The 15,376-nt window shown below is 42.7% G+C and overlaps 1 protein-coding gene across 39 annotated transcripts in view; it reads left to right on the top strand.

Moving 5' to 3' along the window:
- The window catches only part of BAZ2B (bromodomain adjacent to zinc finger domain 2B), a 277,531-nt gene that overhangs the window by 157,838 nt on the left and 104,317 nt on the right, over positions 1 to 15,376 (top strand). For all 39 annotated transcript variants that reach the window (XR_006284740.1, XM_037913210.2, XM_043524903.1 and 36 more), the window contains 2 exons: positions 1,328 to 1,521; positions 10,258 to 10,473. Coding sequence is in view for 38 of the 39 variants with exons in the window: in XM_037913210.2 (XP_037769138.1) it covers positions 1,328 to 1,521; positions 10,258 to 10,473 (410 nt within the window). In the remaining variant the exon portion in view is untranslated. The remainder of the gene's footprint in view (positions 1 to 1,327; positions 1,522 to 10,257; positions 10,474 to 15,376) is intronic.

Raw genomic sequence — 15,376 nt, 5'->3', positions numbered from 1 at the left:
CTTTCAGTCACTGAATACCACTTCAAGGACATATATTTTTGATTTCTTGTTTTTCTATGATTATATCTAGACCACTGCATACCGAGTACGCATAGCAGATTTGTTTTTAAAGGAGTAGGTTGATATAAAGGCCATATTTGGTCACCTGTAGCGAATATAGTTCCATTACGTTGTCAAAGTTGGGGGCTGGCTGTGGGGGACTGTACCCACCTCCAGGGCAGCAGCATGCAGGGAAAGGCGGGGAAGAGCCATGGGATATCATAATTTTACAGATGTTCTTGTTTTTAACCTCGCTTCCCCAGGAGATTTGGCTGGTGGTAGTGAAAGAGGGCCCCTCCCCCTGCACCCACCTGCACCCTGTGTGTCATTAAGCCCAGGTATTTGGGCCAGGTACCGAGTTCAGGACTTGTGCCTTAGTCGTGCAAACCTCTAAAGCCGGCTCTTTAAAACAGATGACGGCGCAGCAGTGAACATGGCCTTCAGATTTCTTACTGCAATCTTTCCAAATTCTCACCAATAAAACCTTTATCCAGTGCCATCACATATCCTCTCTCTATATAGTATAAATTATAATTTATATTGTTTAACTGAGATCTTGATGGATGGGCAGTAGTCAGGAAATTTTTAGCATCCTCTTCCATGCTCCCAAGTCCACGTGCTCAAGATTCCAGAACCCCAGAATGGGAAATTATGTGTGTGTCAAGGATTACCTCTTGAAAAACTTAGTTTTTGAAACTAATTTGTAAAACTAAAACTTGTCTGATTTCAAATGAAATTCTTTCAAGTTTCTCCCTTTTTCTTCATTGATATCTCTCCACTCCCCAACGGGCCTTGTACAATAACAAGCTGTGGATGCAGCTTCCTACACACACTTCTCTCTTTACCTTTAAGATATGAAGGGATTCCTCCTAGCAGAGGCCTAGCACAGTGTATATTTTTAAGCTCTTTATTTTGCAACAGAGTAAATTATATCTTTACTGACTAATGTCTAAGTATATTGTTGAAAATAGACAATTCTTGATTTCTGACAGTAAACTACAAATTATTCAAGCCTGTCTTTTATGTCTCCTTATTGGTGTTGTCATGTTTTCCTCAAAAACAACAACCCCCTCTTCCAAATTACTCCTTTTCTTGGGGTAGCAGTGTTTTATAGGACAGTGTATATTAGAATTTAAATATGTCTTTGAATATTTAAATATGTCTTCATCTATACCTCTTGCTACAGGTACCCCTAATATAGGCTAATATGACCATAACTCACCACAGAAGTGACTGCTTTATGTCTACGATTCTGTAAACCACAGTTTTTAATTATTTTTTTTTTAAGGTGTGAATGGATCAGTAAATGGGAACAGTACAACATCAGTATCTGGGGTCAACACATCCATATTGCTTACTACCACTGCAAGTTCTGCAGGACAAGCAAAGGCTATGCCCTCAGGAGGGGGAGGTCGCAAATGTAACCAGGAACAAAACAAAAACCAGCTTTTGGATACCAGAGCTGACAAAATCAAAGATAAGGTAAATAACTTAAAAAAGCTGATGATTCATGGCTAAAGATGTAAGATTATAGTATTGGCCTTTAAAACTCCATGGTCTGCAATGAAGATTATATTATAAAGTGTTTTATTTCCCTTTGCCAATGTCTTGGGATTTCCTTTTTCACTAATGCAGGATCTCTCACCTGGCACCAGTAGATTAATGCTGGTTTTTAGTTAATGGGCATAGAGCTTTATGTGTACGTTCTGCTAACCTGAATAAATCAGTCATACTTGGTCATGCATGGGAAGATAACACTGAATTTCATAGCAAACAGAACGTTCTGGCACTTCGAGAAAAGATTCACATATCTTCCGATGTGGGATTTCCTATCTATGAGGGAATGGAAGTACTATTAGTGGCCTCGATTCAGCAAAGTACTTAAGCATATGCCTAACTTTAAGCACAAGTAGTTGCATTGAAGTAGGCTTACTCACATGCTTAGTTAGACACGTGTTTAAGTACTTTGCTTCACTGAGTCCCAAGTTACTTATGTCCAAGCAATAGAAAACTGGAGGCTAGAACTCGGTCTCCTTGTGGTTGGAAAGGAAGGCACTTGGACAGTACCAGCTGCCAATAACTAGATTAAATGTCAAAGGACAGAAGTGCATTAATTCTGATACTTTTTGTGAGTCACTTGATACCATAGCCTTCTTGCCTCTTCCCGTTACAATGGTCTATACCAAAGGTGGACAAACTAGGGTCTGTGGGCCGGATCCGACCCCTCAGGGCTTTGGATCCGGCCCGCGGGATTACCACTCCTGTGGTGCCGCGGGCCCCGCATTGCTCCAGGAAACGGCTGGCACCACGTCCCTGCAGCCGCTGGGGGAGGGGCAGCAGAGGGCTCTGCACGCTGCTCTTGTGTTGTGCTCAGCCCTCTGTCTCCCCTCCCCCAGAGGCCGAAGGGACGTGTTGCTGGCCAGGAGCATGGGGCGCCGCTGCCAACCTGGAGCCGCTCCAGGTAAGCGGTGCCAGGCTGGAGCCCGCACCTCAAACCCCTCCTGCACCCCGGGCCAACTCCCTGCCCTGAGCCCCCCTGCCTTCACCCCAACCCCCTCCTGCACCCCAACCCCCCGTCCTGAGCCCCCTGTCACGCCCCTCCTGCACTGCAGCCCCCTGCCACACCTCACACCCCTCCTGCACCCCAACACCCTGCCCTGAGCCCCCTGCTGCCCCTGCATCCCTCCTGCACCCCAACCCCCTGTCCTGAGCCCCCTGTCGCACTGTGCACCCCCTCCTGCACCCCAGCCCCCTGCCCTGAGCCCCCTCCTGTACCCTGCTCCCCTCCTGCACCCCAGCCCCCTGCCCTGAGCCCCCTCGTAAACCCTGCACCCCTACTCTGCCCCAACCCCTTGCCCTGAGCCCCTCCCTGCACCCCACACTCCCTCCCACACCCCAGCCCCCTGCCCCAGCCCTGTATTCATGGCCTTGCATGCAGTTTCCCCACCCAGATGTGGCCCTCGGGCCAAAAAGTTTGCTCACCCCGGTCTATATGCTCCAAATGCTCTAAGTGAAATGAATTAAATGTGAACTTTAGTCAGAATTTTTGAAGTAGATTTGATGTTTATATCCAGCAGTCTACCTTAAAATACTCACGCTTAGTCCTGAAAATCTTAATTAGAGTTTTCTTGATATGGGCTTTTATTAGATCGTTGCTGTTCCACACTACATTCTCAAACACTATATTTTTTAATTTTATTTTTTTGTGTGGCTTGGGACATGCAAAACATTTAAAAATCTAAGATTTTTAGGTGTTTTAAGATGCAGACTTGGATAACTTCCTTACTCTCTTTTACCTTGATGCCAAGCTTATCTGGGGAGTCTTTTCACAAAATCCATCCCACCAAAAGTATAAAACACATTTTACCTCAGAATACTGTTTAAACATGCACCTTCTAACAGCCTGCAAATGCATTGGAATGTTGTGCTATACATGTTGGAATCTTATTATGCTTTTTAGATACTCTAGACTTGTTTATTAAATTTAGAAATGGAGCAGTTGAAGAATAATTTTGTATCAGTTCATAAGATTTGCATGCAAATGTGGCCATGTTTCTGCCTCATACACAAGTAAGGAATTTCCCAGGACACAGTATCTTTAATAATACCTCTCTTTATGTGTCCCAGGTGTTTGCTTGCTTTTTACTGCCATTAAGCATAGTGCCAAAGGTATTAGAATTTCATCTGTCATTACCTCCAAATTTCTCTTCTTGCAGAGTAGTTTGACGCATAACCATGAAACAGTAGAAATCATTCAAATTTCATGTTTTGGACCTAAGCCTTAGTCTCCAAACTGAGCTGGATAAGCCAATTATCGGCCTTTGATTTTAGTCTGTAGAAATCATTCTGATTTTCACAGTCCCTCCTCCCCTCTTCTTTGTGTTGTCTGTTTCCTTTAACTACTAGGTGTGAGTCATCGGTAGATTTTGTCCTGTGACTGCTCTTAGGTGCCACCTTCCACGTCTATTGTTTCAATTCACCAAGTATCACTTGGCTTTAAAACCAAGACAGTTCTTTATCTATTCCGATGGTTTGCCATGTATACTACTTACAAAATTTGACTGTTTTCACTATTGCATCCAAAGCTGGGTAAATTACAGAATGTCCAGAGCTTTTGTCTGTCAAAATGTTTCTGTTGTCATTTCCCTCATAATGTAACCCTAGATTTGTTGGTTCTCATCTCTTTTTCTAAATGATACTGACTTTCTTTAAATCAGAACTTTCTAATTCTGTCCCAGTTAGTGTTCTTCATCCTGAACCCTTCTCCACAGATCCAGGCTTGGATCAGAAGCACCATGGACCTGATAGCCCTTCATCAATAGATTTCAATTGGGTTTCAACCCACTGGTGTCAAGACATACAGAAAGCTATAAACAAGAACTCAGCAATCCCCTCTTCTGTTACATTTTTTCCCTCCCCTGTTTCTGTACCTGGAGCAATTGTTACATTTGTCAGGTTTCAGAGTAACAACCGTGTTAGTCTGTATTCGCAAAAAGAAAAAGAGTACTTTTATGTCACTTACTGGTTTGTGTTTGTCATTTTAAATAGAAACTCAAAGGTGGAGGAGTTGAACTGAAGTTAAAAATGTGGGAAGGGATTAGGGTGGGATTTTGAGTGATCTGTTGGGCACATGGAAGATCGCTGGAGGAAAACAAATGGGCAAAAGTAAAGACTGCACTGAAAGGTCTGATGCTAAAGAGTACTTCACTATTTTTGATGTCGGTGCCTTGTCTGAAGATAAAAGGAGTATGAAGATGGTCATTTTTTCCTAGTTCAGTAATAAAGTGGAATCAAGAAGAAGTCCTGAGATATTTTGAGAGGCATAGGCTGATATTTTCAAAGATGTCCATGGAATTTGAACACTTAAATACTTGCCAGTTGCCTTAGATAACTAAATAACTATGCCGCTATATTTGTAAAAAAAACAAGGAGTATTTGTGTTACCTTAGAGACTAACAAATTTATTTGGACATAAGCTTTTGTGGGCTAAAACCCACTTCATCGGATGCATGCAGTGGAAAATACAGTAGGAAGATATATATACACAGAGAACATGAAAAAATGGGTGTTGCCATACCAACTGTAACGAGACTAATCAATTAAGGTGGGCTGTTATCAGCAGGAGAAAATAAACTTTTGTAGTGTTAATCAGGATGGCCCATTTCAAACAGTTGACAAGAAGGTGTGAGTAACAGTAGTGGGAAAATTAGCATGGAGAAATAGTTTTCACTTTGTGTAATGAGCCATCCACTCCCAGACTTTATTCAAGCATAATTTAATGGTGTCCAGTTTGCAAATTAATTCCAATTCTGCAGTTTCTCGTTGGAGTCTGTTTTTGAAGTTTTTGTTGTTGGAGAATTGCGACTTTTAGGTCTGAAATTGAGTGACCAGGGAGGTTGAAGTGTTCTCCGACTGGTTTTTGAATGTTATAATTCTTGATGTCTGATTTGTGTCCATTTATTCTTTTGCGTAGAGACTGTCCAGTTTGGCCAATGTACACTTGTCTGCATATTTTTAGCTGTTTTATCTTTTACCCTTTTCCGACCCTCTCAATGCACTTATGCCCCTCCAGTGCCCCATAAACACACAATGCTGTTTCTCCTTTTTGATAATAAATTGGTGTTCCTTGTGTAGAAATGTGACCAGTCCAACCATTATTGGCTTTTACCTATTACAAAAGGGGCCTGAATAGCCTACAAGCTGAAACTCTTATGACTGCCACAGTAATTCCCAATGCAGTGAGGTTCCCAATTTGTCCCTAGACATTTGATGGCAGAATATTGAGTTGTATGCCAAAAGCAGCTACCTCTTTTATTACTGGAGAGTCTGCTTTTTATACATAGACTATACTCCATGCTCCTCCTTTACTTTCATCTATTGTCCTTATCACACTCAAACCCTCAGAACCAAGAACTGGAGCATGTTTAATTATCTTTCCTTGTCAGTCATATTTCTGTCTCATCTGTCTGCAAGAACTTGCTGTTGTATTGTCCATAGGAGTATTCCAGACCCCTCTTCTTAGGGTGATCACTTTCCCTATCTCCTTGTCTACAGTATGAAAAGGTGTGCTTTTTAAAACGAGGTAGCAAATATGTTTCAGAACACAGGTGCACACAGAGCAAGTTGTAGTTTTTACATGTTTACTGGGGGAGGTGAACCCTAGCAAGTTGAGGTGGACCCACTCACAGACTCTTTTCTCCTGACTATTTTGTAGCATGACAATGTGGGTGAGGAAATATCTTTTATTGGACCAATTTCTGTTGGTGAGAGAGACAAGATTTTGAGCTTACACAGAGCTCTTCTTCAAGTCTGGGAGACTAACTTAGTGTCACTGCTATATGCATTCAAGTTGATTGTCAGCATCAGCCTGCCGGATCTCTGGTTGCTCAAGAAGCTGATGTTATAAACATTCAGTGGGTGTCATTAAAAACTGGACATTTACTATCTGTAATAGTTAATTACTATTACATCACTGTTTTGGGTGATTCTTATTCTACCGGCAGAGGTATTGTAACACAGTATCACAGGTTTCAGAGTAGCAGCCGTGTTAGTCTGTATTCACAAAAAGAAAAGGAGTACTTGTGGCACCTTAGAGACTAACAAATTTATTTGAGCATAAGCTTTCATGAGCTACAGCTCACTTCATGGGATGCATTCAGTGGAAAATACAGTGGGGAGATTTATATACATAGAGAACATGAAACAATGGGTGTTACCATACACACTGTAACGAGAGTGATCACTTAAAGTGAGCTATTTCCAGCAGGAGAGCGGGGGGTGGAAAAACCTTTTGTAGTGATAATCAAGGTGGGCCATTTCCAGCAGTTGACAAGAACGTCTGAGGAACAGTGCGGGGTGGAGGGGGGGAATAAACATGGGGAAATAGTTTTATTTTGTGTGATGACCTATCCACTCCCAGTCTCTATTCAAGCCTAAGTTAATTGTATCCAGTTTGCAAATTAATTCCAATTCAGCAGTCTCTCGTTGAAATCTGTTTTTGAAGTTTTTTTGTTGAAGAATTGCCACTTTTAGGTCTGTAATCGAGTGACCAAAGAGATTGAAGTGTTCTCCGACGGGTTTTTGAATGTTATAATTCTTGACGTCTGATTTGTGTCCATTTATTCTTTTACGTAGAGACTGTCCAGTTTGACCAATGTACATGGCAGAGGGGCATTGCTGGCACACGATGGCATATGTCACATTGGTAGATGTGCAGGTGAACGAGCCTCTGCTAGTGTGGCTGATGTGATTAGGCCCTATGATAGTGTCCCCTGAATAGATATGTGGACAGTTGGCAATGGGCTTTGTTGCAAGGATAGGTTCCTGGGTTAGTGGTTCTGTTGTGTGGTGTGTGGTTGCTGGTGAGTATTTGCTTCAGGTTGGGGGGCTGTCTGTAGGCAAGGACTGGCCTGTCTCCCAAGATTTGTGAGAGTGATGGGTCGTCCTTCAGGATAGGTTGTAGATCCTTGATGATGCGTTGGAGAGGTCTTAGTTGGGGGCTTAAGGTGATGGCTAGTGGCGTTCTGTTATTTTGTTTGTTGGGCCTGTCCTTTAGTAGATGACTTCTGGGTACTCTTCTGGCTCTGTTAATCTGTTTCTTCACTTCAGCAGGTAGGTATTGTAGTTGTAAGAATGCTTGATAGAGATCTTGTAGGTGTTTGAGAGGTTGGAGCAAATGTGGTTGTATCGTAGAGCTTGGCTGTAGACAATGGATCGTGTGGTGTGGTCTGGATGAAAGCTGGAGGCATGTAGGTAGGAATAGCAGTCAGTAGGTTTCCGGTATAGGGTGGTGTTTATGTGACCATCGCTTATTAGCACCATAGTGTCCAGGAAGTGGATCTCTTGTGTGGACTGGTCCAGGCTGAGGTTGATGGTGGGATGGAAATTGTTGAAATCAGGGTGGAATTCCTCAAGGGCTTCTTTTTCATGGGTCCAGATGATGATGATGTCATCAATGTAGCGCAAGTAGAGTAGGGGCGCTAGAGGACGAGAGCTGAGGAAGCGTTGTTCTAAGTCAGCCATAAAAATGTTGGCATACTGTGGGGCCATGCGGGTACCCATAGCAGTGCCGTTGATTTGAAGGTATACATTGTCCCCAAATGTGAAATAGTTATGGGTGAGGACAAAGTCACAAAGTTCAGCCACCAGGTTTGCCGTGACATTATCGGGGATACTGTTCCTGATGGGTATCACAGTAGAGGTAAATATCATCATTGTGTGGTAAACACCCATTTTAAATACTGTCCTATATATCTGATCTCAGGAAGTTCTGCTCATTTTACTGCTTGCAAATCATGGTGTTCTGTTTCATTTTAAGACCTTAACCTTCATGAAGACACATCCTACTTCTGTGCCTAGTATTTGAAAGGAAGATAAAGACATTTAAATATGATATAAAGAGGATCAATCACTAAACATCTAGGACCAGATTCTGACCTTGAATAAACAGAAGCAACTCCACTGAAACCAGTTGCACGGGATATAAGTACCTGTTTTATAGTGTTTTAAATATCATGAGTCACAGTATTGCATATAGGGTAAAGACATGGCAAAAGCCCTACTGAAGCAGTCAGACCAGTCTTGACAAGCCCATAACAGAAATGAAAACTCTATGATGACCAGTAATTAAACGTTCATTTGTTCTAAATGCTGTGTTTAATAACTATCGCAAGTGCCAAATAGCTCCACCCTCGTGTAAATTCAGCCCAGGTGTATCACAAGTTAGCAGTCCATACAATTAATTCCAATAAATCCTCTTAAAAGAACAAATTTTGGGATTTCAGCATAGAATTCTCAATTCTTTTTAGGCTCCTATTGTTTCAGTAATATGATTACTGTTCAGTAGCCATGATAAAAAGCTACTTGACTATACCAAACTTCTGATATATTCCTTTTAAAAAGGAAGTAAAGAAAAAAAAATTCTTTCTAAAGGTGCTTTCTTAGACATTCCCATTACTATTGTAACTTAAAAGTATTGTCACTTTGTTCTCTCCAGACACCCTGATGCTCTGCTCTTCAATGTGTCTGCATATTGCAGTGTAAATTATTTTCCTTTCATACTGGTCTGACACTATCTCATTCTCCCTACGACCTCTTCAGTGCTCCATGTATCTGTATCTAGTTTACGCACATCTCATCCTTGCTTTCAAGGTGCTGTTCAACTCCTCTGTCCCTGCCTGCATTTTAAACCTTGTTTCTCCCTACTTGCACTCTGTCAATACTTGCCTTTATGCTTTTTGCCTTCACCCTAAGTGCATTCATGCCTTTTTTTTTCACATTGCCCCTTACATCTGATGTGACATCCCTGTCTTAATGTTTCAAGAGTCCCTCCTGAAAGCAAATACACTTGTTTGGCTAACTTTGTAAGCCTCATCTATCACATTTCAAAATCTGTTCTTTGAAGTTTCAATATATATTTCATGTCATCTTCTGTATTTTTGTCACCTTGTTGCTACCTTCTCTTGTCTGTTTCCTGTGCTTGCCTATTACAAATTGTAAGCGCTTTGACGCAGGGGCCATCTCTTCCTTCCTGGAAATGCCATGCAAATTTATAGCACTAAGCAATAGAAACACTATGTTAGTTAATAGCCCTTAACTAGTTAATAACTAGTTAATAGCCCTTAACTTCTGTCCCTTTCAAAGACAGACTTGTAGGCACCATTCCCTGCCCCGCCCCCCCACTTCCCTTCAGCACCCCTCGGCATTTAAGTCCAACATGGACGTGAGAAGGCAACCAGCCCCTCATTCAAAATAGAGTTTGCAGTCTGACACAGACAACATAGAGGGGCCACAATATCAAACAAAATTAATACGTTGTACAAAGACAGATTAACCAAATTGTCACAGCATGATTATTGAAATATCTTGATGGAGCTTATTGTAGGTTTTATTGTTTTCAGGCTTGTTAGAACACACACTCTCTGTGTAGTCACCCAATTATCTAGGCCTGAATTTGGCAGTTACACACAGAATCTCTCATATTGTCCTTAAAATTGATGACTGTGTGTTCTCACATTCAGTGGGATACAGGTCACCAGATGTGGTTAATTTATTCATTTTATAGTTCCTCTTTCTTCTTTCCGAAGAACATCAGGAGAATGAGGTACGCTAGAGAATTGCTGATAATATTAGTCAAGACCGATAAGACCATGTCAAGAAGAGATGGATGATGTAACAAATTAAAGATTACCATTAATAAAGTTTTTATCTTCTCTCTAGAAACCAAGAAAGAAAGCAGTAGAAAGCTCCAGCAATAGTGATAGTGATTCAGGCTCCTCTTCGGACACCTCAAGTGAAGGCATTAGTAGTAGTGACTCAGATGATCTAGAAGAAGATGAGGAGGAGGAGGAGGAGGAGGAAGATCAAAGCATTGAAGAAAGTGAAGATGATGATTCTGATTCAGAGAATGAAGCACAACATAAAAACAAGAATAAGGTATGATAGCTGTATAGTGATTGTACAGCTAGCAATCTTGTTACTGAAAAAAGAAAAGGAGTACTTGTAGCACCTTAGAGACTAACCAATTTATTTGAGCATAAACTTTCGTGAGCTACAGCTCACTTCGTCGGATGTAGCTCACAAAAGTTTATGCTCAAATAAATTGGTCAGTCTCTAAGGTGCCACAAGTACTCCTTTTCTTTTTGCGAATACAGACTAACACGGCTGCTACTCTGAAACTTGTTACTGAAAGTTACTCTTGAAAAATTAAACTCAGATTTGTACCAGCTGAGGCATTGTTTAAGAATTAATACTTGGCAGGGAAGAGCATTTCCTGGGAGTTAATGGCTTGCTCAAGGTAAAAAGCGCCTTTAACTCAGCTGGTTGTTAATTTCTAGGAAATGCCTGACCTGGAGGTAATTTTTATTATAAACTGGAAAATATATACTATATGTAAAGACAAATTAAGTACTTTGTGCTGTAAAATTTAGTTGAACTGTATGTCACCATGGATACTGCATTCTGTTCATAGCTGCTCTTTTCTTAGTGTACCCTTTACCCTACCCAAACCCAGTAAAGCAGGATGGGAATCTCAATATTCTATTCCCACAATTCTGATACATATGGGCTATTCCCTTCTTGTCTGCAGTTTCCAGAGGCAATTCAAAGTTGTAGCACAGCTTCGTGTTAGCCAGATCCTGTTCTCTAGCCTGCTGCCTGATCTTCTGCCTCTGTGGCAGCAGTCAAGTGGAGGTTCACTTTGCTCCCAAATTTTCTTTGACAAGTTGGTTTTTTTTTAAAATCTTTTTCAGACAGTAGCAAAAGTAAGCAGCCTGTCTTTCTTTTCCCTCTTGTGGATCAGGCGTTGAGCCGTGGGGTGGTCTCAGCCACCCAGAACTGGCACTTCAGTGTCTCCCTGTGGGATTCCTCTGCCCCTCGCATGGCAGCGCTGTCATGCTAACATCAAGCTAAATCCAAGTGGTGTTCTGCAAGGCAGCTTTTACAGGCTCTTCAGAAGGCGAATTGTGCTCTGCCAATTCTGAGCCAGCCAGCCCTTCTACTGCAAGCGCATAGGCTGTAAGTTGGATAGGCACTTCAGGTCCCCCTCCCGCCCCCCCAAGAAAGCACCACTGCAACACAGAAAAGCCCAATCTGTGGACACAAAGCAGAGCAGGGAGAGATTCCAATGACTAGGAGGACTTCAACCAGCCAGTCCAGGGGGAAGTCTCAGGGCAGAACAGGACCAGAAAGAAAAAACCTGTAAAGGGCTCCAGGTCTCCCTCTAAGCTCCCTAGGGAGAGAAGTAGTGCTTGTACTCAGAGCTAGAATCAGGGAACTCTGGCAATGAAACCCCATTTCCCAGGTTGGGAGAGTGGGACCCTGAGGGGGAGGGCATGGAGGAAGATTTATCTGGAGGGCTCAAGGCACTGCATAAAGCAAACCATAAAAGGTAAGCCCAAGCCACAGCTGAATGGCAACATCTGGAAAGAGGGCTAAAAAATTCAAAAAGAGCAAAAAAGAAAGGAGATAGTATTAACCCCCCCACACCCAAAAAAAAAAAAAAAACAACAAAAAACAAAGAGGTATTTGTCCTCTGACTCAGACGCCTCCGTCTCTACTGAGGAAGGGGAATGCTCAGATTCAGGATCTGAGCAGGACATGGAAAAAATACAAGAAAGATTTTTTTCCTCTTAAAATGTTTGAAACAGTGTGCAGAAAGGTTGCAGCCATGATCCAGATCCAACCTGAGCAGGTGCTAGAGGGCAATTCTAAAGGCAAATACAGTACCTGCCTTCTAAATCATAATCCGAGACATCCTTCTAGAATGTGGATCAAAGAGGAATGGGAAACCCCTGATGAGGGTAAATGCACTCGCAGGCATGCACTTAGGTATTATAAAGTGCAAGAACCAAAAAATGCCATTACAGATATACCACTGACCAATGCTGCTGTGGCATCTTTAGCAAAAGATAGAGTAATCCCATCTATAGGGGATTTGTTCCCCAAAGATACAACTAATACAAAAAGATGGAAGCCGTCCTCAGAAGGTACTTTGAAGCTTTGTTGGCCATACTTAGAAAGCATCCGTGGCAGCTACATGCTTTGCAGGAACCACAGTGTCCTGGCTGGAGGACCTTAAGGCCGTGAAGAACAGAGACCATCCTGAATTCCAGTATTTATTTGGCGTATGTAATCCGGTCAAGCCAAGCCACAGCGTTTTTATTATGATTGGAAAACCTCCAGGAAGTTGAGTCATTTTGCAGTCCTCAACAATGTGCCTCCTGGTTTGTAACTGCCCACGTTGACATAGTGGACTGTGTCTAAAACGTCACCGAAATTCTGTCGCAGTACAAATTCCATGTCTGGTATAAAACTGGTTGGTTCAGAAGGCTCCATTGCCTTCAAGGTAAATGAAACCCAGGTTGATGTTGAGTGGGGTATGAGACAAGATGATAATTTGTCATTTTCTCTGCAGACCATGAAGCTCTACCATAAATACCTCACCCCGTAAACTTATCCACAGTGGGGGCCGTGAGGGCAGACAACCATGCAAGTCTTTAATTAATGGTAGATGTGGCGTATCACGCAATTTCATCATGAGTTTTGCTACGCTTTTCTCTCTGCGAACACTGGGTGGAGAAATATTGAATTCTAGTGCATGCTTAAAAAGATTTCCCGAGCAGCAGCCTTCGTGGCAGATGCCAAAATGGATACAGTGAGATTTTCAGCAGCCAGAGGCTCATGGAAGGTTGATGCTCATTCTAAACAAATTCTGGGTTCATCTGAAGTCAGAGGTTCTCTCCTCTTTGGGGGAAAGCTAGACAAAATAGTGGCAGAAAGCACTGCCAAACTCAAACAATCCTTTCCCATCCCACTTAGTGCTCTGAGATGGGACTACAAACCCAGGAACTTGAAAAAAATGCACCTTTCATCCGTCATCCTTACAAAAGTACCAGAGGAAAGACAACAGGTGTATTGGGAAAAAACCTGGAACTAGGGATTGGGTGAAAAATCAAGAGCTGGATCCACTGCCTCTACAAGCCCAACATAACAACAAATGAATGTGCAGCCACCAAGAACTGCATCTAGAAGGCAGAATTTCTCACTTCTCAAAAAATACGGTCTTGATCAACCACAAGCAAGTGGGTGAGAGATGTATTGAATCACAGATACTCCCTCAAACTAAGATCCCCACCCCATCCCATCTTCAGCCAATCCCCCATCTTGAGCAACTTTGTCAAATGTAAGCTGGTGTCAAATGAAATCTCAAATCTCCTGGCCATAGGACCAAGAGGGTTTCCTCAGAAGAAAGATTCTTAGGACTACTTCATTTTCTTCATCGTCCAGAAGAGCACTGGGATGGAGGGGAGATAGGTGTGGGTGGGATTCACAGCTGTTCTGGATCTCAAGCAGCTCAACAGGTGGATGAAGAAAATGAGATTCCACCCTAGCAAGTAACAACATCTAGCAGATGTTCCCATACGACCATCCCACTGTAGACTGCTGAGATTTGCATGGCCTGCTACCAGTACCAAATGCTCCCATTCAGCCTCTTATTGTCCCCCAAGGTCTTTACCAAGATGTTGGAGGTAGTAATAGCCATACTCAGGTCTTGGGGCACTCACTTGTATCCCTTCCTAAATAACATGTTGATCAGGGCTCTGACCCAAGCAGTAGCACACAGTGCCACAATCTGGATGCTGGAACTGCTTCAAGTGCACAGATTTGTGATGAACATCGAGAAGAGCTCCTTGACTCGCTCCACACGGAGAATTCACCCGGCAATGGAAATAGACACTTCTGTGGCAAAGCTTTACCCATCGCTGGACAAATTCGCCAAGATCCAGAACCTGATATCCATGTTGGTAAAGTACGCAAGGCTGACCATAGCTCATTGTCCATAGCAACTGGACCTCTTGGTTTCTTGTATAGGAGCCACCCTTTGAGAAAGGTTCCATATCAGGTGCCTTCGGGCCTTTCTTCTGAAAGTATGGAACCATTCACCAGAATGCATGCAAGATCAGGTCGGGGTACTAAGCCAGGTGTTGAACACTATCAGATGGTGGACAATCCCATGGTACATCCACAAGGGTCTTCCCATATGCCTTCCAGACCCACAGGTACTCACAATCAATACCAGCCTGATGAGAGGGGGAATGCATCTGGGGCACAGGACAGTGCAAGGTACCTGAAACTTCAAGGAAAGGAACAAGAAAATCAACTTCTTGGACCTCAGAGCTGTCAAGCTAGCCCTATGGAAATTCCAGAACTATGCAGAGGGCAAACACGTTCTGGTCCAGTTGGGCAACATGACCGCTGTGGCATATATCAGTAACCAAGATGGAAGGAGGCGTGTTAACTCTACATGCAGAAGTGATGGAGATAATGAAATGAGTAAAGAGGACTCGGCACAGGAGATGCAGTCAACAACTCAGAATGGTGCCTGAATCAGGAAATCCTCACTCTGATTTTCAGAAGTTCAGACTTCTGGCAATTAACCTATCCACCAGTCACAAGAACACAAAGCAGTCCAAGAACTTCACAAGGGAAACAAACCCCAAATCCTCCCTGGAAATGAATGGTCTTTCACACAGAAGGCCAGAAGTTCTGCAATATGCGTTTCCACTTTTTCCACTTCTAAGATAGGTGATCCAGAAGATGAGGTGAGAAAGTCTTATCTCAAGTTTGCAACAGCTTTTCTGTTGGTTGCTGTCGCTTTGGTCAGAATGAAGGCATGGAAAGATGGATTCACCTTAGGCAAGAATGATTCTGAGATTCTTAGCACCACTTTGTTGTCATGGAACACACAGTGGGGATAAAGCTGCCAGGTTCAGAAACTCATCTAGCAGATATAATAGTGACCAGAAAACAGGTTTTGATGGATAGGTAAAATGGAGAT

Source organism: Chelonia mydas, chromosome 11, assembly GCF_015237465.2.
Source record: "Chelonia mydas isolate rCheMyd1 chromosome 11, rCheMyd1.pri.v2, whole genome shotgun sequence".
Classification (NCBI taxonomy): domain Eukaryota; kingdom Metazoa; phylum Chordata; order Testudines; family Cheloniidae; genus Chelonia; species Chelonia mydas.
Note: the sequence above shows the minus strand (reverse complement) of the source record. Positions and strands in the feature narration are given on the sequence as shown.